Source organism: Hirundo rustica, chromosome Z (assembly GCF_015227805.2).
Source record: "Hirundo rustica isolate bHirRus1 chromosome Z, bHirRus1.pri.v3, whole genome shotgun sequence".
NCBI classification, from domain to species: Eukaryota; Metazoa; Chordata; class Aves; order Passeriformes; family Hirundinidae; genus Hirundo; species Hirundo rustica.
In genome coordinates, this window is record NC_053488.1 from 64,309,765 (window position 1) to 64,335,922 (window position 26,158).

At 39.9% G+C, this 26,158-nt stretch overlaps 1 protein-coding gene across 1 annotated transcript; it reads left to right on the forward strand.

Moving 5' to 3' along the window:
- Positions 1-8,928: 8,928 nt before the first annotated feature.
- Positions 8,929-18,781, forward strand: CDO1 (cysteine dioxygenase type 1). Its single transcript, XM_040091179.2, has 5 exons — positions 8,929-9,158; positions 11,269-11,346; positions 13,228-13,385; positions 15,778-15,947; positions 18,013-18,781. The coding sequence occupies exons 1-5, from the start codon at positions 8,980-8,982 to the stop codon at positions 18,040-18,042; spliced, it is 615 nt and encodes a 204-aa protein (XP_039947113.1). The 5' UTR covers positions 8,929-8,979; the 3' UTR covers positions 18,043-18,781.
- The last annotated feature ends 7,377 nt before the right edge of the window (positions 18,782-26,158 follow it).

The following is a 26,158-nucleotide window of genomic DNA, read 5'->3' on the forward strand; positions in this document are numbered from 1 at the left end:
TTCAGTTTGCTTCTGATGTGTAGTAAATCTGTGGTGTGCATCCTGTTCTTTGTGAACTCTTCATCTTGAATATGCATTATCTCATACTATTTCAAGACAGCATTTTTATTTTTTTTTTCTTGTAGTATATAGGAATTGGTATATAGTCTAATTACTCCACCCTTTGCCTTCATCATATTAGTAATGTGAGTACCTCGTTTATAACGGCACAACTTCATGACAGGCCTCACAATACTTTCCTCCACAAATTTTGTAGTGATTTGTTGAAGGCTCAGCACTTCAGCAGTTTTCAAGTTTTTTCTTCTGACGCTATTTAATGACTTGCATCTTTAGCTGAATGGTGCAACTAGCTGTTGCATCTTGAGTTAGTGAAGAAGTAGATACGAGATGCTAAAATCTCTATATATTCTTTTTGACTGTTGTTAATTTTTGCATTTCACCAGCTGTGTCGTCCACTAAATTGTAGAATGCAATTTATATTCTTTTGCTAAATGATAGCAGTGCGGATTGACTTGAGATTTTTTCCGTTATGGAGAGGACTTGGTACCTTGACTAGGGTGCTGACCTTTGCTTTTATTTATTGGAGAGTTTGGCTGTGAGGGGTGGAGGGTTTATTCGAAACGTCTGTTGTACAGTCTTTTATGTTTGTTTAAGCTGAACCAAATTAAATGTTAGTTGTTTGCTTGCAGAACGTTCTTATGCTAGATGACAGTTTTTGTCCCTGACGTAATCCAGTTCTTCAGCACGTATCGACAAAACAGCCAGTTCTAGTTTAAAGCATGTTTTTTACAATAGTCTTGAACTGCTATTTTGTACATAAGTGGCTCTTACGTAGTCTCTGCAAGCTGTGTATCAGATTTTTTTTCACCTCAGAGGACTTCTGGAGGAGTTGTACCCAGCTTAACTTCCTGATGTTGCCACAGTTTGCATGTAGCATGCATGTATGCCACAGTTACACAGGAATGTGCCCTGAATGCTTGCTATGTGAATAGCTTGATGTACCTTGGCACTTTTAAAGTGGAAAACTTGGGTTCACTTCATTAAACTAACAAGGCAGAATTTGTTGTAAACTTAAAACTTCAAATAATCTATACTTCTGCCTGCTCAGAACCCTGATCTCATGAATCTCCATCTATTTAAAAGAGCTATTGCAGAGGGAAGCTCTCTGATTCTGTCTGGTTGAGGAGATTGCCTGCTTAGTTGCCGTGAGGCCAGCACAACCTCCACAGCCACTAGAGGGTACACAGGGACAAAGGTATTTGCAGTTTTATCTAGGGCTCTTTTTCAATCCTTTTTGTAGTATGTCCACATGCTGGCCTTACAAATATAAATAGTTTGTTCTCCCATGTGACAGTATGTTTACCTAAGATAAGCTACTAGTCTGGTTCTCTTTAAAGAATGTTCTATTGGTGCCTTTCACCTCACTTGATCTTAACAAATTAAACTACTGATAAACTGCAAATGTGCTCTTCAGAAGTGATGCAAGGAGGTTGATGTGTGTGTTGTGTTTTGGTTTTAAAAAGTAAAAACACAGTAAGATCTTGAAGAACTGTAGGTCATTGTATCTGCCAAATAATTATTGAAGGTTGCCATTTATGCCAAATCTATAAATAATTTTCCTCTGGAGTTGAATTTTAAAAATTGTTTGCCTCAATTTCTCAAAATGTGATAATCCAATAATGTAAAACCCACAGTAATGGTCTGGATTTCTTTCTTTACCACATGCAGTTTTGGACCTGGATAAATGAATCATGAAGTTTTGAATTATTCATTTATAAGATTCAGCTTGTTCCCTGAACAATACTTCCTACTGTTTGCTTCACCATTTTTCTGCTCTTACTTTTTCTCCAACCCCAAGTATTTTTTTTTTCTTGGCCCCTAGTTTACCAGTATACCATGAGTACTTACCTGATCCAGCCCTTGCTGTTTCCTCATTCTGCCTTTATTCTGTTACTTTTAATGACTGCCAGCTCCAGTTCTGCTAATTCCCCCATGTAACTTCTGTACCTTCTTTACAGAGAGTCCTCCTTTTTGCCACTTTCCCCTGTAGTTTTGTACCTTACATGACCTGAGGGAGGTGGTGAGTACTTAACCTCTGATAGCTCTCTAAGGACTGTGGACTCTTTCTGTCTGGAGCTGAGACATGACTTTAGGTGGCAGAATTTTTCTTTTGTTCATATTCTTAAGTAACAAATTAGACTGCAAACACGTCAAGTAGATAATGTGTCAAGTGAACAAATAAGTGATTCCCAGTACATTGCTTGTAGAATTTGCAAAAGACATGTTAAATCTCCTATTTTAAAAGGAGACAGTTACAGCTTCTAAAATCTTAGATAATCCTGTTATGCTTATCTCTTTGAAAAGAATATTTCCAGTAAATTGGAAACATCAGAAGCCCAAGCAGAACATGAGCTGTGTTCTCTGCATTTGGAATGCCTTGAGCAAAAGTGGTGACTGTCATTTAAGTGACTTCAGTTGCTAGAGGGGGAGAAAAAGGGTATGAAAGTAAGGACTGACTGTTGGACAGATCAGTGAGAGTTGTACAAAAAGTCTAGATTTACTCAAAGTGTTGTGTTCCACCAATATGCTACTAGATACCTTGAGAAGGCTGACTTGGAACAGAGACTAAACAGAGCTAAAAGAATAAAGTAGGTGTTTATTAAAAGGCCTTTAAGTGTACACCTTGGGCAGAACAAGAGCCTAGCCAGGGCTACACCCAGAGTGGACCCAAAATGGTCACAAAATGGAGGACCGATCGCGAGGTCTCACGCTTTTTATAAATTTCGGTCCATTTGCATATTTGTCTTAACTGTCCAATTACAGCTTCAGATTATGAAGTCCCATCCTTCTTGTTTTCTCTCTTAAGTCCATCATTGTTTATGCTTTTGGGCCTGGAAGCTTGTAACTGTTGTCCTTGGTCTCCATCTGGAAAAGGGTTTGTTTTGCCTACGTACACTGTGAAGAGAGGCTTACTGACACTGAATATGAGGCTCAGAACTACACCCCTAGGCAGCACAGAATCTGAAAAACACAAAAGCTAAAACTTAAGTCTTCATACTAATATGCTATACTGAACTGCCAATATTGGTAAAGTAATTTAATTTACTTGATTTAATGTAATGTAATTAACAGAAGAGGCAAATTGAAAAAAATTCAGTAAACTAATTTTTAAAGACTGAGAAATAAGGTAAGTATTGGAAAGGGAAGTTATTATATCATTTTTATGAAAGACCTAGTACTTCACAACATCCTGATACTAAAAAATAATGCTATGCAAAATTCAGTTAACCTTTTTCAAGTTAATCACCACGAACCCTTTAAACTGTGAGGCACTATTTTTACAAATCATTGTAATGGTTTAAAGACTAGCACTAATGACAGATTTGCAATTTGTAGCTTGAACTAATCTTAAATGCACATGGAAACCTGAAGGAGCTAAATTAAATTAAAGTCACCTCAAGAGTGAAATGATAAAATACACGGTTGTGCCACCTATGTGCATACTGAGCAAATATCATCATTTCCAGGATTTTAAAGTCTCGGAAAACTGCTGCTAAGACCTTAACAGAAGATGTGTCTGTGTTAATTATCTCCACAATTTAATCTTGAATATACTGATACACAGTAAATTCACAGTGCAGGAGTTGGAAATCCATACATCCATTCTTCAAACTCCTTCTGGCTCCATAGCAGCTTCTGTTTACCCATTGTTGCTGTTCATGCTCATTTTGCAAATCAAATTCTGCCTATTCACACAACTTTTTTACTTTTGTTATTCTTGACTACACTGAAGTCTCAGTTACTCTTCAGGGGTACAAAGTTTATTCAAGGCATTATCATACTACTACATCTTGGTCTTAGGGGTGAGGAAAAAAAAAAAGGGGGGGAAGCAAAAATTCCTTTAACTCTGGGGTTTTTCATAAGTACTGTAACTATTACAAGCTGTATAAAATTCAATGTGTGTTAAAAAATAAGATGTATTTTTAACCTTGTTTTGTATAAGATCATCAAGTGAAGAAAAACATTTGACAAGAAAGCATATAAAATATGTTTCTAATTTCGAAAGACCATGCTTCAGTTTTGTTACTACCACATTTAATACCCTTCCAAGGCTAAACTTCTTAAAAATCCATGCTTTGCTCTTGCTTTAGTGGCTATAACGCTGTGAGATGTCAGATGCCTCTCTTAGAACTGAGTGACAGAAGCTCATATAGAGATTTTTTCATGCAAAAATAGGTGGTTTTTAAAAGGCTGAATCACATTTTTGAATGAGACCAAAATGAGTATGTTAAAGGCTTAATGTTAAGCCTGTCACACAACATCTCTGTCACTAGACTTGGTAGTGTCAGGAGGTTTTCTGGGACACTGTAGCTCAGTCATCTGTACAGTCGGTTGTTAGAACAGTTGCTGGCACAGACTTTTGCCTGCACTCAGTTCAGGAGTGGGCAAGGTGCCATTTCTGGTGGGCACGTTGGATGTGATCAGCCTGTTATGGAGTTCAGAAGGTAAATAACATTGTTGTAATCTGTTCTTTGCAAGCTGGCCCCTGTGCCAGGGATCAGTCCTTGGGATACTTGTTTCTAGGTACACAGGTGAAATTCCAGGTGAGATTTGATCCCTTGTATGTGCAGTGAGAAGAGTTAAACTTCAGGAGGAAAAGTATGGTCTCTCTTCAAACTTTGGGAGCAATCTAGAAACTTTTTAAATTATTCCCCTGCATTTCCTCCATACTATCATCTCTAAATGATTAAATTGATAGGCTCTAAATGTCTACCAATAGCCTCATTCAGCAACATTTTTTGTTAAGTGTGCAGATTACAGACAGTGGCGAAGTACTAGCTATATGTCTTGGTTCAGTCATACCTTCCTTTATTAAAAGTAGATTAACATTACTTAATTTATTTTATTTTAAGTGTAGGAGTCTTGGAGTCCTTCCTTTCTATCTTCCCATGATAGACATGATGGGTCCACATGCAAATTATTTATATAATGTGGGTATATCAATTAGATGGACAAAATGTAGAGTTAAAATATAATTGCTTTGAGGGCCTAACTTTAAAAGGTTTGAGTTAACATGTTCCAATTGCAAAAATCAGTATATGATTTAAAGCAGATAAAGATGTTTCACTTGAACTCTGTTTGGTAACAGAACTAAGAACCCTAAAGAGTTTTTAATGGGAGACCTCAAAGAAAGAAAAAAGATCTCCAAGCAAAATTACACAGTAATACTCTTAATGCAGAGGCTAGCCAGCACTTTGGCCTTTTCATGTAAATATCATAAATTGAAAAAGACCACAAATTTACTTTCAAGTGTCTTTCTTGCAGAGAAAAAAAATCAATATTAGGTATTTTATTTATAGCACATGCATGGTGTACTACTGTCCCACCAAAAGTGGGTGAGACTGATTCTTCCAAGAGTCCTTTCTGTGCTGTGTGGTTTAATGCCACACGGCTCTTTACTGCATTGTTTGGAGTGTTTCTACCTTCAGCAGTGCTTGTGCCATTTGGTAGTTCTTGGTGTTTTCAGTGTATGACATAATTTTGTGTGTGGTGTCCTCATTTCACTCACATTTTACTGCATGTTTTTTATTCTAAAGATGATGTTTAGCTGCATGATGTTTGATACAACTTGTTCTCAAGCTTTTTTTGAGAATCGCTGTGCATGCAGCAGTTTCTCATGTGGGATCTCTTATGTACTGAGTGATCAATCTCACTTCACAGGTTATAGGACTGAGGAGCAGCTGCACTGATACATTGATTCATGACTACATTGAGTCATGTAGTCCCAAAACTTGCGCTACAACTGCAGATCCAGGTTTTCTCTTTAGAGCCCTCTACAAACATCAGAAACTTAGGTGAACAGAGATTTAATGAAGAGGTGACTTGGGAAAAGGGGTGTAAGTCATTCTGTCTGGAGGAGGAGGTGTAAGTACTCACTGTGGTGTTGAGGTGCTGTTGCCTGGCCAGGCATTTAATGGACAAAAGAGACACAGCATAGTTGTTTGCTGCAAGAGTCTGGTCATTCAGGGACCATGGATCCTACCTTCAGCTAGCTCATAACTTTTATTTGGAGTTGGAAGATGTAAAAGTACAGTCACAAGCTACATTTGCAGGCCTAGTACATGGTGCCAAGTGTCTAATGCTGCAGTTCAGTAGTTCCATCGTTGTGACTTGAAAATTTTCCTCAATAAAGCATGAGAGAAACCTTGTGAGCTGCACCCCAGTAGGAGGTGACATGGCAGTAAGTGCTTGAGCACTTCAGCTGGTAAGTCTCCGAGTTAGATGTCACATCGAAATATTGCTTAATTTGCTTATACCTGTGTTTTGGGTAATAGCGGAGTGCTTCAGCATTTGTACATAAAGCAAAGCTTTTATGGTTAAAGCCCAAGCTCCTATTCTCCAAGACAAATTTTTAATAGTATACTTGAGAAATACATATAATGGTTAATTTCTGCAGGTGTATGATTTCCAGCAATAAAAGTGCATAAATTCCTGCTGTCTCCTCATGCAGAATCACAACTGAGTATGTAAAAACAATTTCCATGCTGTGTGGATTTCAATGTTCTCTTTTTTTTATATTGAATTTTCAGTGACAACTAGTTAACTATGTGCTCAGATCCGTGTGCCATTTCTGTCAATAGGGCATAAGCAAAAGTTGGAGAGACATAGATACTGTTCCTAATGGTGTTCAGGCGGTCGAGTAACCAACTCCTGTAGAAGTTTTGGGGATCAAAATGTATGTTGAACAATTCCAAATTAAAAGCTGTAAACACTTTTGAACAGGAACAAATAAAAAGTGTAACTATATAAAATGTAATAAACAGCAGCAGTTGGAAACTGCAGTAGGTAGATCCAGCCTGATCCCTTACTTGTAATAGAGGAAAGTATAAAATGTCCTTTTACTAGCAGTATTTAACTAAGGATCTCATCAACATTGTGGCAAAGGAATCAAAATACTGAGGTGTCCCAGGGATTAAGGGCAGATAACTCTTTTTTCCCCTGGATTTAAATACCAGGGAAAATACCTCCAAGCACAGGTGTACAAATAAGCAGAGAAATATAGTTGCTGGAAATTAGTTTCTGACAGATCCTGTGACTATCAGACAAAAAAATACTTGAAAACTTACATCACTCTCCATTTCACAACCCATTATTGTGATCCTTCCAATTTTTTTCTTGAGAGATGTTTTATTCTTTCGGGCAGTGCTTCCAGCGGCCGCCAAAAGAATTTGAATTCTGTCTTTGAAATAAAGGAATGGTATTTCACACTGATTCTAACTGTGTAACCTCCAGCAGTTTTAATGGTGCTGTATGAGACTATTCAGGTAAGAACTGAAAAAAGATCCTACTTGCCCATCCAATCTCTTGAGAGCACCAACCAATAGCTAAAATAGACCAGAAGCAAATTTCATTAAGAAATAAGACTCATTCTTAATTGTAACTTTAAAAAAGTTACAAAGGGAGGTAATGTGTTTGTTCATTACCTGCATTTGGCCCAGGAACACTGGACGTGGCTGTTGAGATCAGTGCCAGGGCTGTGTATAAGAGATTTGGGATAGTTTTAGGTTCTCTCAGACCTTAAAAAATATTGAAATTATTGCACATTTCTCTCCCTCCCTCCCTCCGTCTCTCTCACATACACACGCACACACACCCCAACAATACTTTACAAGATACTGAAAAGGCAGGATCTGCTTCCTGCATGCCAGGAGAGGTTCTGGAGTGATGGCTGAAAATGAACCTATTCAGTACATTGATTTGTGTTTCACGCCGGTGTGCTAGATTTCAGCCCCATTTAAAACTTGGAAAGTATTCCCTACTGCAGTTATTCATTCAGCCAGAAATTCATTCAGCATCTTGAACATATATGTACTTTATTAATGATTCTTCTTTTTGTCATGTCTGTACTTTCATGTACATGTCAGGGAGAGGGAAGAGAAAGCAGGTGTTCTAAAAATCCCTCAATGTGACTGTAAGAGAAACCACAATCTGCCAGGGTTGTGAACACCTTTGAGCCTCAGAGCTATAGCAGCTCACAACACCAGTCAGCTTACTTTCAGCTCCAGAATCATAGAGCAGACCTAAAACCCGAACCCTTTTTTTTTTTTTTCCCCCCCCAAAAAAAAAAAAAAAAAAAAAAAAAAAAAAAAAAAAAAAAGAAAGAAAGAAAGAATAGATGGATTTTCTTAAAACATTGCCCTATGGTGTGTATAGTGAATTCTGTTGCCAGAATTCATGACTAAGAAACATTTTATTAACAGCTGAAGTGGAAAGAAAGATGGCTGGCGTGGCATTTGCTTGCTCTGCTGCCTGTATAGTGGTTGGATAGACTGAGGAGGACGGTCTGTTGTGTTAGCATGGTCTCTTTTGTCCCATTCACTGTGTTTCTGGGTGTCATTCTGAGTTCTAGTGGTTACAGCAGCCCTAAATGTTCCTTCAACAGAGCACTGGCTTTTAAGGAACAGCACTTTCAACGGGCAGACTGTCTGTAGGCAAACTCCTGCAGCAATTTTCTGTGTGTTTTAAATAGCCGAGTGTCTTTTTTTTGCTTTTCAATAGAGTTTTTAGATGTATTTTTTCAAACCAACGTGTAAGTAACGGAGGCAGCTGCAGACCGCTCTCCCTGGCAGAAGGAGAGAGATGCTTTCCGCCCAGCAGCAGTAGCCACTTCTTCTCGTATTTAGCCCCGCCGGGGATACCGGAGCGCCAGGCGCCCGCCGGCCCGACCTCCCCTGGTTCGCCTGGGTTCCGGAGGGGCAGCGGCAGCGGGCAGTGCGAGGAGCCTCTGCAGCCGCCTCCGGCTGCCCCCGCCCGCCGGGGTCGGTGGCCGCGCTCACGGGGACGGGGACGGGCAGCTGGCCGCGGGCCCGCCCGCCGGGGCGGTGGTAGGCTCCCGCCGTGCCTCCCGGCGCATAAAGGCAGGCGGCGGGGGCCGGCCAGAGGCAGCGGCTGGCGGCGACAGGGGAGCGACCGGCGACGATGGAGCAGCCGGTGCAGACGGAGACGTGGAAGGCGCGGAGCCTGGAGGAGTTAGTCCGTATCCTCCATCAAATATTCGCCGAGGACAAAGTCAGTGTGGACGAGGTCCAGGCGCTGATGGAGTCGTACGAGAGCAACCCCGAGGAGTGGCTGCAGTACGCCAAGTTTGACCAGTACAGGTAGAGAACACCGCGGGGGAGGGAGCCCCCGGCCGCGCAAGCGGCGGCGGGGCAGAGCCGCGGACGGGGACTGGGATCAGCAGGGACGCCGGGCGAATCCCTCCCACCCCCGCGTCGACCCCGCCGACAGCCCCTCCGGCGGCGCCGAGGGGCCGAAGGGCAGAGGCCGCGGGGCGGGGGTCGCAGGGGGCCGCGGCGGAGCCGGGGGCGGGGAGCGGGCGGGGCGGCGGCGGCCAATGGCGGGCACGGGCGGGCGGCGGCCCCGCGCCCGCTCCCCACGGCCGCCCCGCGCGATGGCCCGGGGAGACACAGCGCCGTGCCGGAGACACCGAAATAAGAGAGTAAACGCGTAAACAAAGCTGGGAGAAAGAGCCCGAGAGAAGAGGGCCGGCGGCGCGGGTTTTGCGCTGGGCGCTGAGGAGGGCGCGCTCGGTGTCTGCGGAGGAGCCGGTGCCGGTCTGCATGCCCTGCCTTATCGGGGGGCCGGGAGCCGCCTGCCCCGGGCTCCGCCCTAGTGCAGATCGAGGCTTTCTGCTGCTCACCGGCTGGAAGGAAAATACCTGTTAGGGTTTTAAACTCCCTCTTGCTCTGCTAGCGACTGATTTATGTTTGCACTGTTAGCTTCGCTGTCTTAAATTTCAAGATAAATATATTTCATTCGAGTATTTTCTTTAAAAAAAAAAAAAAATCACCCCAAACTCCAAAACTTTTCCTTTTAACTATGCCATAGTGAAAGCATTATTCTAGCTTGACTTTTTTTAGCCTTCTTTCAACTCTCTGTGACTATCTTCCATTTGGAACAAATCATGACATTTGTAAACAGAACATAGGAAACTAAGAATCAGGAAAACAATGTGTGTTAATACTGGAAGTATGCATGGCAACCTTTTGTTTATTTATTTATTAGTTGTTATTTATAAATTTATTTTGTCCAGCCAGACCTGCACAGAAATAACAGCATATGAAAAAATCTGTCATATCCCAGCATTGATTACCTGTTTTCTAACATCATAGGGAAAATATGTCTACTTAGTATGTGTACAGGTTGTGGAGGCACACAGTGAGAGGCAGTGTATGTCTCCTTTGAAAGTAGTTTGTTACAAGCATCCTTTCTTGAGTAAAATAGAGTAGGCTTATGGGGATACTAATTTGGAAGCATTCAATTGACATCAGTGCGCTTTCTGTGTGCCCTTGATTGCATTTTTCAGGTGAGACTGAAGTGTACCATGGTAGGTATAAATATTTTCTTTACTTGGTGAAGTGCAAATACTCATGACTACTGCTAAAATTAAATCCAAAGGTCCCACTGAGCTAGTCGTAACATAGCATTGGCCCCAGATGAGAAGGGTCACTCTATGGGAAGCAATAGAGCAAAATCCAAATCCCTTCTCTAGTGAACTTTTCAATAGAACAAGATGATCAGCAGTTCAGGGGAGGCTTATAGGAGGGTAAAATGAAACAAACATAAAATGTTATTTTAAAAGAAATTTTGCTCTAATAAACTTTGTTTAGGAGTAGATGCTGGCAAAATGTCCCTCAGAGGTACTTAATCCATGCAAAAAGGCTACAATACAAGACATGGAACTTTCAGCAATAGAGTAGGAAGACCATGTATAGGAAGTCTGACATCTTCATTCTTTGTTATTTTGGCTTTGTACAAATGAGTTCTGTGTAAGAGAAGGAAAGCCAAGAATATCAGAAAATGAACTGCAGAAGAATGTAACTATGTATTTTTCTTGTTTCATTGCAGTCTTCTGTTTCTAATTATAAGCCAGCTGCTGAAGTGACTTCATTCAGTAACCATTTTGATTTGATCCTGTCTACCACTCTAGTCTGACTCACAGTTCCCAAACTCCAATCATCTATGTAATTCAAAACAAATATGATTCTAAACCATTAGATATTCCCTTTTCTTCCCAGAAAAAGAACTCTTACCAAAAAAGCCAAACTTAAAAATACAATTTCATTTTTTCTAAGTAAAACTTGATTTCAAGAAAACAGAAGGAAATTAGTTTTTGTACGTCACAACCTTCTCTCATAAACATGTTTGCATAATTTTCTCTTTTATAGACATATTAGTACAGTAAAGAACAAACACTTTGTATTTCAGGTATACAAGAAATCTGGTGGATAATGGAAATGGAAAGTTCAACTTGATGATCTTGTGCTGGGGTGAAGGTCATGGCAGGTTTGTATTCAAAGACTATGATTTTAGTAAACATATAAATTCCCCATATCTTTCACTGTCATATAAAATAGAGGAAAAATAAATCAATCCTATGAGAGCTATCAGAAAGTGTCGGGAAAGTAAGCAGTGCAGAGCTCCTATTAGTACAGCAGTCCTGAATATCTGCTGTAACTTTTGCAAGTTTGTGCTTCATGGCCGTTTTTAAAGCACTCTTTCAAAAATGCTTTGTTTTACTACAAAAGCTAAGCTTCTCTACTGTCAGAGAAAGTTTTTAGCCACAGAGAATACAATGACTTTGTTTAACCTGTCCCGTACAAGAGACTTATATAATACCCAACCTCAGAAGCAGCACTAGGTGCAGTTTAAATAGTCTTTGTTCTCCTGGGTTGTTTTAATCTGAGAAGGTGAGAAAAGTATATTTTGATTGGGGCTGCAGGTAGTGAGGAGGGAGACCCTTTCCAGAACTGCTTGGCTTTCTCTAGGTTCATGCATCCCATCTTTTCCCTCTAAATGGATCATAATGCTGATGTGCCTGAGTCATGTGCATAGACTGTGTACTTGGTTGTGTTGTCCCACACAATGTCAGGGCAGGATCTGTCTCTTGGAGGGTCTTTCATGAAGTGTGGGCTAAAGCAAAAAATGCAGTAGCAAAATAAGCAGGTTTTGACCAAATATTCTCACATCTAAATAGAAAACCTAAGGAGATGTTGGAACAGGTTTGTTTGGTTGGTTGGTTTTTTGTTTGTTGCAATTGATCATGTACAGTTTTCTTTAGGGGATGCCATAACATGATATTCAGAGCAATATAGGAACAGATCTCACCACTTCTACTCCTTCTGGGCTATTCCCACACAGTCTGTAATTTTTGTTAAACTGCGTTCAAATTGGATGGGCATTTGTTACCGCTGGACTGAGATGATTTGTTTTTGCTTCCTACAAGAAGAAGGTCAGATTTTCTCATGTTCTTTGGATGGGCCATGACAATGTGGCATTTGTGTTCTGTCCCTGAAGCAAGCTCTGCTATCTCAGCACCTCAGTTTGCAAGAAATCCTAATGTTTGTTGAGTAAAAACAGTAATGTACAAGTACCAAGTTTTTGATTGAAACTCATTAGCACTTTACTTCAGAGGGTCAAATTCTCTATTCTCCTTTGCCGCTGATGAGTGGAGATCCCTCCCTTTGTCCTAATCCCATTTCCAACCAAATACTAAATATCTAACCCATACGTAATCTCTAAATGTGGCAAATAAAACACACTTCAGAGCAAGAAGAGAGATCAGGAATGCAAACAAATCCTGCCAGATTCTGTTGGGTTTTAACATGAAAATGCCAGTGAAATTAACAGCTTAGTATAGCTGGTTGACTTAGTACGACTGGAGTATAGATTTTTTTTTTTTTTAACAATGTATGTGAATCCCAGGAGTAAATGGGCTATAGGAATTAAGCAGAATTAACTCATTTCTTCGTGTTTTGGGAGGGAGCAGGGTGGATTTGCAAAGATCAGGTATACGTGCAAGTTTATACTAGTCTCTGCCTGGAATCATGCTAGAAACATTGTTTTGTTTCTTGGCCCAGAAGAGTTTCTGCATTTTGAAGAAATTTTCAACCCTACTCCTTTCTCCAGACTTTCTTTGTATTTCTCCAGGTCAAAGTCATAGGCTCTCCAATATCTGACTCTTCTCCAAATCCTGCTGTATGTGAACTTACCTCAATATATTTCTATAGTAGCAGTTTTAAGTAGACACCCCTGAATGCATGTCCCTTGTGCAACGGAATTCCATTCTAAGGTTTTGTCCCCATACAATATGCTACATTGTCTGTCTTTCACTGAAATTAAATATGCATATCATGCTGAGTTTCGCTATTCTTTTTACATATACAGCAGTATCCATGATCACACTGACTCACACTGCTTTATGAAGATCCTCCAGGGGAATCTAAAGGAGACTCTGTTTGAATGGCCTGAGAAAAAAGGAAATGGTGAAATGACTAAGAAATCAGAACGAGTTTTGAGGGAAAATCAATGTGCCTACATTAACGGTAAGATATTAAGCTTGTTTTGACAACTATCTGTTCATGAGTCCTATCCCTAACAGAAGAGTTCATCTGCTTTTTAGTCTCCTACATTTAACAGTATAATACCTATAGCTTTATGCACATTTTAAGAACGTGACTCTTTTGACTCTGCACAAGCCTGTATTTAGATTCAGTATAATAAATAACCACAGCAAAACTGTGTTTTTCACTCACCCTTAAAACATTGTAGCAATTGTTTGATAATTTAATATACTGGATATCTCCTCTAGCCTTGCAAGCAACCTTTAGCATTTTGCCCCTGATGATTATCTGAAATTGCTTGTAAACACAAACTTGAATAGCATTTTTTAAGAAATAAGAGAAGCAAAGTTTAGAAGTTTAGATAGGTTGATCACCTTGCCTTTTTTTTTTTTTCTTTTCTTTTTTTTTTTTTTTTTTTTTTTTCTTTTTCTTTTTTTGTTCCCAAAGAAGTAATTATTTTACTCAGTCATGGAAAACTTATGTTGAAAATGTAAAAGCTTCCTATGAAATAATTTGACCAGCCAGGAACAGAAACCCGTAACTGTGCTACTTCTTGTGCAAATTAACAAAAGACTCTAGTGCTGAAGTGCAGTGTGAGCAAAACTGAAATTCCCAGTCTACAAAAAAGATACACAATGTTGAGAATGACTAAGACTCCATCAGTGAGGCTCTTTAAGTACCTAAATCCATTCCATCATCACATATATCTGTAATTATTGCCACCTCGTGCTTTGCTGGAGACCATCCTATGAAAGACACCGCACATCAGGCTGGACCACCTTGATTTCAACAGAACAAAGGTGAAGCAGCAGACAAACAGGTCATCTGCTTTATATGTCATGGGTTAAACACTGGAGAACACACAATGTGGGGCTGACCTTGGGAACTTCCCAGCTAGAGGGAGTGTGACGTTGAGTTATGAACTTAGCTGGAGTGAGGGCACTGGGGAGGGCCTGGTGTTGCACAGCCCTCTGCCCAAGTTCGCCATGCTAAATGAAAACACTAAATTGATAGGGCAGGAAATGCAAGAAGCGGCTTGACACATCTGCTGATGCTCCCATGCCAGAGACATGGGTTCTCCATCTCAGTCAGGTTTTCCTACATATGCAGTTCTTTCCAATGCAAACAATTGCAGAATGTGTGCATCTTTTCCAAAGCTTCCTCAATTTAAAACAAATTTGGTGTCCAGCTCTCTGAGGCTGTTTGGATCTCTGCCATGTTTCATAACAGATGTTTTGGTTTAACACATTAAACAAGCAGAAGGAAAACACTGAGAGTGTGTTGATTGCCATAACTGCATCAATAGCAAGTGCCCTCATGATTCTACTGCATGCTTCTTGTTTGCTCTTGTACGTGAGTGTTAGAACCCACTAAACTGTGTTTATTTGAGTTCACCATTAGATGAGCACAGATTTAGGACTTTCCCTCGCAGCTGCAACATCCTTTATTTAGATGAAGTATGTTAACAACACTTAGAGCTTCCAATCAGAGCTAAGAGTGTGCTCATGACTCTCAGGGCACCATGGCTGTGTTGCACAATACAGGTCCAGGTGTTATACAACAAATTCAAGTACAAAGGCCTGAGTTGTTTTTACAGCAGGGTCATAAATTAAATTCAAGGTCTTTCTTAAGTAGCTCAAAACCTCCATTTTTGTGCAGAATGGACATGGTTTGGTTCACGGATGTGACACTTCATACCTTACATTTTTAAGTAATAGCTTGATTGTGCTTACTATTCAATCAAGACTGGAAGTATGTCAGTCACTTTTGATTAGTCACTATATTGGAAAGAGAAAACAAATTAAAAATGTGTTCTCCACACCAATAAACTGGGAGGACTCATTAGGATACAGATGCCTGCAGTAGAAGACACCATATCTCTGCCCATAAGTCCATTCCCAAATGCGTGTAGCTGACTTCTAATGTGACTGATATCCTTGTTATTTGTGAAGAATTAGCAACACAAAAGCTTTTACCCCTATCCTGCTTCTGAAGCATGTATAACAACAGCTCTTCTAGGAAAGTAAATGAGCTTGAAGTCCTTGGGGAATGAGAGCTAGAAAAATACTTAGGGTATGGTCTTCCTTAATTTTCTTGGGATTTCTATTGGCCTTTATCCTGTGGCAGATAATCTAGAAATTACATGAACTGTGGGAGGCAATAACGCATTTTTAATTATCAGTGTTAATTAGGAATCTGTGCTAGAGAACAGCAGTCAAATTCCCTGTACTGAGTTACTTGTTGCCCATAGAAGTGTGAGCATGCCTATTTGCTCACGAGTTACAGGATAAAAAGCATTTTTTTCCAGGCAATTGAGACCTCATTGGATCTTTCTGATAACAAACCTTCTCATTTTGTGCCTTTGCTGATGTAGACTCCATTGGCCTGCACCGTGTGGAGAACATAAGCCACACAGAGCCTGCTGTTAGCCTGCATTTGTACAGCCCACCCTTTAACAGCTGCAACACCTTTGATCAGAGGACTGGGCACAAGCACAAAGTCACGATGACCTTCTACAGCCAGTTTGGAGAAAGGACTGTCTGCGTGAGTACAAGATGTGGTGCCCCTCTCTTGGCCCTTGGCTCTGTGCCATGTGGGAACAGGCGCAGGGGGCTGCCCTGCTGCCTGCATAGGCTACAGTGACTGTGCCCCGGGACAGGCGGAAGGGTCAGCACCTCTGCCCTTCCTGGGCCATCCCTGTCTAGGAGCAGATAAAACTCATGTCCAAATACTGTCTGAATGGTTGAGTTGCACTTCCCTTGTGTGGAGTTACTAGTTTTGTAACCTACCTCTCCTTCTGAGCACAGAGGATTAATGAGACATCTGCTACTAGTTAAGCATCTTCAGGAAGCAAATTACGGTCAATATGATCTAGTCAATGGAAAGTGTGAAGCAGCTACGTTGTTTTGGCCAGCATTAGTCAGGTGTAATATTTCCCGCCTAAACTGTTCTGCCAAAAAAGATCACATTTCAAGAGGTTTTAAACCTTGTAGCTTATTGTAAATACTCCTTTAATCAATTCAATTCTTCAGAATCACAATATTCAGAGTAAAACTTTCTCTGAGGGTAAGAGTAGGCCTGTTGTCTGTTGTCTGAGATTCTATTTGGATCTATTTGGGAAAAAAATCTTAAGACCATTTTTGGAGCAACCAAGCCAGGACACGTGGGAGAGATTAATAGAGTTCCAACACTAGTCCATGTATTGGGAAAAATAACTATTACTTTTGGAGAAAAGACTGATTCTGGATGTTCAGACGCAGATGTTCAAACACTGTTTAGTTTTGTTTGATACTGAACACTTCAGTTTTGCTTGAAGCCAGAAATTAAGTATTCAGGAGTTTCCTAGAGTGAGTCCTTAGTCAGATAAATTTAAAGTTTTATATAGTTGATAAGTACCATGTAAATTATTTCTCTGAAGCCTGTCATATTATCAAATAGCTGAAACACAAATTTTGACCTTCCCAAGCTTGAAAAGTCCTTGACGAAGAAATTTGAATTTATAGTTGAGATTTAAAAATGTAATTAATGTGGAAGAATTCTGAACAAAATTCAGGCAAGGATTCAGTGCTTTCTTCTTGTTTTAATATTAAGTACATAAGATAGTAAGTGAGACTAGACATTTTGTCTTGGAGTGTTCCCCTACTCTGATCTGTACCCATCTGGCAGTGTTTTCACCATTTGTGGGAAAGTGGATCTGGCTTACAGGAAAAAAATAATCTTAATCATTGGGTCTCTTTCATGAATTCCTGTAAATGGAATTCCATTAAGGAAGAAGGTGATAGCAAGTCTCGACTATTCAGCTGCCTAAAATGATTTCATGCTACAAAAACCTTCTGGTCTTAGTGACTTGATTTCTGGAGAAAGGACTGGAAAAGCAAACTTTCTTCTGCTTACCAGATCACAGAAGGACATAGGGAGGCAGAGATCTATAAAGGAAAAATACCAAAGGAGTAATGTAAAGTATATTTGTGTACCTTTTATGAATGAGATAATCAGCATAACAAAAGCACATTCGGTTCTTCTTCTTTGTCTTAATTATTTTATAGGTAAAACACACATGTTTTCTCACCTCTGGCCATGTTGACTTAACTTACTCTCCAGGAAATACAAAATGGGTTATATAGGTTTAATTAAAAAAAAAAAAAAAAAAAAGTGCATCAAAGGACTTGCCCATGGGAGTAACTGCATGGCTCAAGTACAAACCATGAGACTACTGATAGGAAAGTTCACTGACAGAAAACTGATTTTGTCTTAGGTGTCACAGCACCTTCTGCCAGGAATTTTGCAGGGGGAAGCAGTATCTCTTTGCACCCTGTCTTCCAAGCTGGACATCCAGGCCTGTCGGGGAGAGAAGATAGCCTGAAGGAGGAAGCACTCCTCAGCAGACCCTTCTGCCATGGGCTTACTCATCGCCCAGGGCCAATAGACAGGGTGACTTTGTCAGGCACATAGTGCCTTCTACAAAACTCTGGCAAGGATCACTGAAATATATGCTCCAAATATTTTAAGGTGCTGAGCTACTCTGAGAACAGAGGTCTACAATGAGACCACGAAATAGGCAGTGACAGTCTCTTTCCCCATAGCAACAACCTCTCTTCTTTCCTTTTAGGCTACAGGAGTGCCGCAGGAAAACAACTGAGAAGCATCAGCATACATTTGCATAAGACCTGCTGAATGTTTAACCAGGGACAGAAGACTTGCATGGCTAAGGCTAACAGCCAGATCAATTTCAATTCCTTGTACATCAGAGTACACTTGAGCAGCCTCAAGACCGCACGCAGTTTCCTCGAGCAAATGCCAATTATGGGACACTAAGCTAACTAGTGCCATAACCTGCTTCAGAGGTTAGATGCCTTTTCTTAGGCTCCTGTTAGAATTAAGTAGTTAGTTTTCTAATTCTAGCACCTTTTAAACTCTGCCTTGGATATCACACTGAGAATATCAGAAATAGAGGTTTTAAACATCATCTGATTCTTCTCAATAGACCTATGGGGATGTATGCTCTCAATGTAATTAGTAACTATATAAACTTCTAAGCTTCCAGTCAGTTGTACCTATGGTTAGTACAGTACATACAACTAACAGCAGTGCCCATTTTTTTTTTTTTTAATTAAGTCTTTTAGGTTTTAATGCTTTAGGCCATCTTGATAGTTTTGTGCATTTTTTACTTTTTTTTTTTTTTTTTACCATTTAATTTGTCAGATTCTGTTTTAAATATGAACAGAGAAATGCTTCATGCATGATGATTTTCAAAACTGATTGCACAGAGATTTGACTTTTAAGAAGACTAATCATACTTAATTCAGCTAATGTCCAGTTCCCAAAGTGTTCTGTGTAGCTAATGAAGAAGAAAATTGAAATAAAACCAGATTTCTGCAGAGATTTCAGAGTTTTCAGCATTTTTTTCATGGTAACTAAAATACTCATCACACTTTACCAAAATCCACATTCCTCATGAACATCTAAAACTTTTCCAAGTAGTGGACTGATAGAAAAGGCTTTTAAAAGCTGGCAGTATGTCAAACATGCAAAGAATCCTGACTCAAATTAAGTTAAGGGGAAATTCTGTCACTGGGTACACTGATGTTTAGTTTTATCCCTCAGATTTAGTCACGGGGAAAGACTCTTCTTGAAAAAACTTAACTGTAATTAAACACATCAAAATCAGCAAAGCTGCCTTTACCAAGCCTATCCCAATCATTCAATGAGGTTTATAACATATTCTCAAGCAGGGAATGTGTAGCAAATCTCCTAGTATCGTGACTGCTGGTTAGGCAGACAGCAGTTTAAATTTTATCAGTATTAGGTTACGATGAGTCACATATTTCCCTCTGTATTGACAAGCCCAGAAAATATTTACTTTATGTGACCCCATTTCCAGAGAGACCGTGTCAGATTTTTAAAATATGTTTGAGCAGTGTAACTGTTTTTGAATGCCTTGTTGTGAAAGTGTGACAGCATAAGAGATGAGCTGAGGCTGGCAGTTTGGCTGTCCTGCACATGCAGGGTTACCTACAGCAAATTGCTCAGGACTATGTCCAGTTGGATTTTGAGTACAAGAACGGAGGCACTACAGGCTCTCTGGGTTTTTGTTGTTTTATCACCCTCACAGTAAAAAAGGCTTATGTTTAGACAAAATACCTTGCATTTCCGTTTGCACCCAGTGCCTCTGGTTCTCCTCATCCTTCATGCAGAAAATTAGCTGTTTCTCTTACCTAACTTCAATTACAGCTTATTTATCAGGCTTTTGCTTACTACGTAGAATTAGAGAACAAACTCTATGGGTTGTAGACCACATGCTTAGTCAGGCCAGGGGGAATGGAAGATCAGAGAGACAGACAGCCAAGAAGGCAAAGTAGTGATGAGAGCAGCCAGCTGTTCTAAAATGCATATACACAGAATCCCAGATAGTACTCCAGGTAGTCACTCATATGCCTAGCAAGTGGGACAGAGGAAGTACAGGCAGAAGGGATAACAACAATCTACATGAGTTGTCCCAAATACCGTTTAGCCACAGTAAGCATGATATCTTGCATTGCATAGAATAATATAGGAATTTAGGTGTTTCAGATGAAGGTACCCACCAGGTGTTTGTCCTCTATACCTCAACATATGGGAGGTAGCCTGCCCAACATAAAAGGTGCAAAGAGAAATGTTTAATTGAGCCCTGAGTCCTTAGAACACACACCACAGCCACCACCTTTGCTACTTCCTAAGCATTAGTTAAGCATGAGGTGCTCTGAACAGCACAAGCATAAAACTACCACCTACTAAAAGCAATATGCGATCAACAAATATCAACTAATGTAATGAGAAGTATAATTACCTTTTTGCTCTCACAAATATGCTCATATAACGTGTGCTGGTTTAAAACACAGGAACCAGTAATAGCAAAATAGTATTTGCACACTACTATGGCTGAACAGCCAAGGTATTAAATTCTAGCATATGACTGTACCTTAGCTTCGGAACAGTGTTAACTGGCCATCTGATGAGGCAGCAGTATGCTGTAGGCTGACAATTAGATTTCATTGGTCAATGAACAGATGTTTAGCATTTCATATGCTTTTACCTGAAAGGTGCTACTGAACACTGTCACTGCAAATTGAAGACAGTTGAACATTTACCTGGGATACCACTAAGACCCTTATGTGGTGAGAGATACTGCCTCACATCATCCAGGCTGGTAACAGCAGGAGGAACTCAACCTAAATATGATTTGATGCATTAACCAATACTTCAGTGTACGAGCTGCAACAGAAAGACCCAGGGAGGCAAAGTAATGCCAGGAGTGGAGTGAAGTGCACTATTTACATAAATTCAGCAAATTCCAAGGGCGTGGTGGTTTTGGTTTGGTGTGTTGTTATTATTAAAAAAATAGCAAGAAGAGAAACTGTTTGTCAAAGACACGTTTGAGATGGGAAGGCTCTATAGCAAAGAAGGCATATGCCACATGCAAGGGAAAAGATGATAATGGCAGCTCTCCAGGAATGGAAGGGCCATCTCAGTTTATTTGTCTGCAGCTGACAAGGGCTAAATACACTGAAACTATAGACATGCTTGAGGGGGGTGTTCACTTACATATAACCAGCAAGCCAGCAGCTCTTTTGTTCCATATGCTGAGGTCTGGGACCTCTAAAGCCTCTAGCAGAAATTGTTGCTCAAAGAGGGTCCCTTGCTGCCTGAAAAGTTTTTTAATATTCTTGTGGATAATTGAGCCTAGAGTTACTTTCTGTCTAACTCACTACAAAATCTTGGCATACACAAATCAGTTCAATTTGTTATTTAAGCCTTGAGTCTCTTGATGTTTGAACATTGTTCATCATTGTCCGTTGTTGATGTATAGAGGAACACTGAATCAAAATCCACCCTATATATAACCCTTCTTTCAGTTTTTTTTCCTTAAACCACAGATACAAGGTGTGCTATTCACTAGCTAGTCCTCATAGTTATTTTTTCACACTCCTCCCATGACTGAGAGAAAGCTGTGTTGCAAGAATATAGCCTTCCCAAGGGTAAAAGAGGTGACCTGCTTAAGTGACTGTTTGCAGACAAACAGAACAAATCAAGCAGAAGCTCAGTCCTTTTCAACCATACCATATACTCTGCTCTTGCCAGTTTAGCTCATGAAAGATTTCACTGTCCTTGAATGTTAGAGTCTTGTGTTCTGTGAATGGAGAGTAATTCCATTCACTGTCTGGTAAAGGAAGTAAAACCATCATGGATCAACTGTGCAGGTCTTCAAGACTAGTTCTGACACTTGTAGCTCTTATGAAGCTTTATTTAACAACTTTATCTCAAATCTTTGAACCCTGTGGTGCTTAAGACTACAGTATATTTCTTCAGGAATGAATGACCCCCAAAACAGTGATACACAAACTCTGCTGACCATGCACCTTTTGTGCATGCCACACAAGGGGTGTGGGGTTTTTCAACAAGTAATGAAAACATCTTGTGCCTTTTCCAGATCTGTCTCCTCTTCCCTTTGCTTTTACTCTTTAATTCACTAGAAACTTTTGGCACAGACAGATAAGTACATTATTTTCTCTTAAAACATAACTTCTTGACAATTAAGGTGTATCTCCTTCCTCTCTCATTGCGGGTTGAGAGGAATACATATAGTTAAAATCAACTCTATTTGCACTTCTCTTCCCAGCAGGAAAAAATTATTTCCTGAACCAGAAAGATAAAGTCTATATGCTGTTCACTGGCTTGTGCTTTGATTTATTTTTCATGCCTATTCTATCAGGCTCCTGTGCTTTCTCCGAGGTTTAGTTCAGCTGTTTGGTCGACCTGTGGTGATGAAGAACATTTTAAAACATGATGGATACATGTGAATTAATGTATTTCTTAGGAGATGAAACACCATTGACCTAGTTTTTAAATTCATAATGATTAGAGGAACAACATAAGAGGATTGTGTGGCACGTGCTACCCTTATCCGGCCAGTTTCCCTGAGATCCATGAATCACATGAATCACAAAGCTATCATGAGAAAAATATATTGCCTGACTAGAAAGCAAAATTTCTGCTGCAAAAGACAGCTACGTCTTGTTCTCTGCTCCCACTCAGTATTCAGAATCAGATCCTCAGGTTCTCTTTGGGGTTTTTTTGGTTTTTTGTTTTGTTTTGTTGGTTGTTGTTGTTGTTGTTGTTGTTGTTGTTGCTTTATTTGGTTTGGTTTGGTTTGGTTTTTTGTTTGGTTTTGGTTTGGTTTGGTTTTTTGTTGTTGTTTTGTTTTGTTTTGTTTCGTTTTATAAAATCACATTGTCAAAGCAAAGCATTTGATTTTCATTGTAAGTCACTGTCTTGGGAAGCTCTGAGAGCCATAGTCAGAGAAAGAAACCCTCTCTTCCCAAGTTGAAATAGATGCTGCAGCAAAACATCCCCTGTTAACTCTGATCAAATAAAAATGAAAAATGCTCCTTCCCTTGTTTCAATCTGCAGGCAGGCATACAGCTTTTCCATTAAGAGAATTAGTTAACTGCTGTGTGAGCACTTGGAACTAGGTGCCGAGATCTCCTGTTGATCACTCACTCAGTGGATGGTCCTGAAGGTGCATTTCCTAAGCATAAGGACAGGCATTTCTGAGGGGCAGAAATAGTTCTGGACATTAAAGAACTGCTGTAAATGCTGAGGGTATATCGGTACTGCAAAAACTAAGATCATTTGAGGTCTGGTTACACATGGTTACAGAGCGCATGGTTTTAACCTTTCACTGGAATATTGAAAAACCGACTGGAGGCATTGAGACCTGTGGCAGGTATCAATTCCTCTGCCATAGCTAGGGCTCTGAATGAGCCTGAGATTGCTTGCATGAGAATATTTACCAAGCATATTCATAGGGAGAAAACAAGCACTTGAAAAAGTTTTCTTTACAGAAAATGTGCAAAATAGTCTTGTTTAAACTCAGAAGCTGGAGGACACCTTGTCATCTTCTTGGGGTAGATCTTTATCCAGTCGAGGTTGGAATAGCTGTGCTGTTGTCAACCAAATTAAAATGTTTTGCACTGATTGAAACAGCCATTAGTAGGATTGAGTATTTTGTTCTGGTTACTTACATTACTTGAGATTTCAAACTATGTCACTCTCTGAACATGGTTACTTATGAGTGAAGAGGTGCTGCTTGAGAAAAGATTTAAAAGCCAGTTTCATGTCCACCAGGAGTATTCAGAACTACAGTCTTCAGGCAACAGGAAAGTATGAGAGGAAAAGCTCCTTCCTACATCATTGCATGAGTGAAAGCAAATAGCACACATCTCTGCTTTTGGACTTCACTTTGTTGCTGTATTGCAATGTAGACAGAGATTAAGAAGGTATTTTAACTTGTTCTACCTATTTTGGGGTTCTGATAGCTTGCAAAAATTAAAACTTTGTGTTAAGGTTTATAATCTGAATTCTGGCTCCTGCTCTATTGGCACAAAGCACTTGAAAAAACAGCTTAAGTAATTTTAAGACTCCCAAACTTGGATTTTTTGTTAGCACAGTGTTTAGGGCATTTTGAAAAGCACTGCAGTATTCCAATTCTAAAATTTCTTAAATCAAGTAGGAAAACAACCCTAAGGTTCTCAATGAAATTGAACTGCATAAAGTACAAAAATGTAAATGATTGTAGCCTTTTTATATGCAATGTGATCTCTTGCTCAATTCCTCACTCACAGAAGCATGTAATAGGCATTACAGTATGAATAAGAGAGATTTTGATTGCTGTACACAAAATGAGTCAAATTTTGCCTAAGTAGCCTGCATAGCCTCAACTGCTTCACTATCTGAGCTCCTGAAGGTTTTATTCCTACAGTATCAAATCTGTAACAGGTGAGTAATATGAAGTTCCATATGAAGTTTTATATATATATATATATATATATATATATGAAGGGAATTGAGCACAGAGAAATTGGTGACCTTCTGTCAGACAGGGCAAATAGCTCTACAAAAATGTTGCAAACCCTGTGCTAGTTTTCAATTAATTTAGCTAATCTTTACTTCTCTTGCTTCCTAAAAAAATATAGTCTTCCATGGAGAGTTAAAATATAAGGACTTGCTCTTATAGAGCAACTATGGCCTCTATGAAGACAGGCTAAGGAAGCTAGGTCTTTTCAGCCTGGAGTAGGGAATGTTGTGTGCAGACCTCAAAGCAACCTTCCAGTATCTGAAGGAGGCCTACCGGGAAGCTGAAGAGAGACCCTTCATCAGGAACTGTGGTGACAGGACAACGGCTCCAAACTGAAAGGGAATAACTTTAGATTAGATGTTGGGTTCTTTATTCTTTATTCTTTATTGCAAGGGTGGTAAGACTCTGGCACAGGTTGCACAGAAAAGCTGTGGATGCCTGAACTCTGTCAGTGCGCAAGGGCAGGCTGGATAGGGATTTGAGAAACCTGGTTTAGTGGAGGTGTCCCTGCCCACAGTAAGGTGGTTGGAATGAGACGATCTTTAAGGTCCCTTCCAACCCAGGCCATTCTATGGTTCTATGATGTATCATGCAGTTATCCTGCCCTTCTACTGAAAGACTAAATTTGAATATAAGACCTAGAAATATCAAATGCACCTTTACAGAGAGAGCCCACTTCAAAAAGGAATAATGTTAGGTATTTTGTAGCAGTTTTTGACTCTGAAGTCACAACTTTAACATTCAGTAAAAGCAACTTTTACAATCAAAAATTCCCAAACACTTGTGAAGGTCTTTTCCACAGAGTTGAAAATTATACAAAACAAACGGAAAATTCTTTTCATGGACTCATGGACTCATAGACTCATACTAAAATAAAGGCGGGGGTTTGGAAACCAGCTAGTTCCAAACAAAACAAGACCAAATATTGACTTGACTTTGGAATTCCCTTATTTTCAACTGCAGAACAGCTAGTTAAGAGGATCCCAAGCAGATGAGTGAGTCATGGAGTCACTGTAATATTAAATGCTTACCCTAATTATAAAGCATTTCTCTGAAACAAGTATTGCTCTCTATCCGTAAGGGATATTTCGCTGTCATTTGAAAATAATGAAGCAACTGCAAGTAACTGCATTTTCACCCTGCCACTAGCTTGTATTTACAACCCCTCTTGAAAGCCAGGTATACTGCAAACCAGAGAGATTCCAAAGCTCAGGCTTTGCCACGGACTGCAGCTTCACTGGGATCAGCTGTGTGAAGACATTTGTACACTTCAGTGAGGAGCATTCAGGACCAAGATTCACCAGTGGTTTGAAATGGACAGGTCAAACAGTTGCTACCTTCAGCTATCTGTCTGAACATACATGATTCAAAGGCTGGAACCCACTTGTAGGTTGAAGATGCTTCTGAGCCACCACATTCTGCAGCTTTGCATATGAAGGGCCACTGAAATTAACACCAGATTTAATACATGCAGAGCAATAAATCATCAGAGTTCATGAAGAGTTATGCATATTTTCAGCTGCTCTTGGTGCAAGGTGGAAAGTGTGCCAGAAAGGTCACACTCAAAAAACAGTGAAGCAGCAACCTGTTAAACTGTAAAATCTCCTCCTTTCTATTTAGGAGGGGAAGAAAGAAATATTTTGGTGTTGTACCAGCTATACTTACCAACATAAGAATTTGGAACTACTAGTGGTTGCTTTAACCATCTACACAGATGTCCTGACCTTGTTGTTAAATTAATACAGTGGCTTGAAAGCAGCTTCATGACACTAATGAAAAGTGACAGCACATTAAGTTAGCACACAGGCATTCCTACGTACTATGCTACACTCGGATTATTAAGCATGGAAATTATCCCATA

Bases quoted from the DNA above. Each gene is read 5' to 3' on its own strand.
- CDO1 (XM_040091179.2), top strand. From the start codon at position 8,980: ATGGAGCAGCCGGTGCAGACGGAGACGTGGAAGGCGCGGAGCCTGGAG. The intron at 13,386-15,777 runs GTAAGATATTAA...TTGCTGATGTAG, and splicing joins TCAATGTGCCTACATTAACG to ACTCCATTGGCCTGCACCGT. The intron at 15,948-18,012 runs GTGAGTACAAGA...CTTTCCTTTTAG, and splicing joins TTGGAGAAAGGACTGTCTGC to GCTACAGGAGTGCCGCAGGA.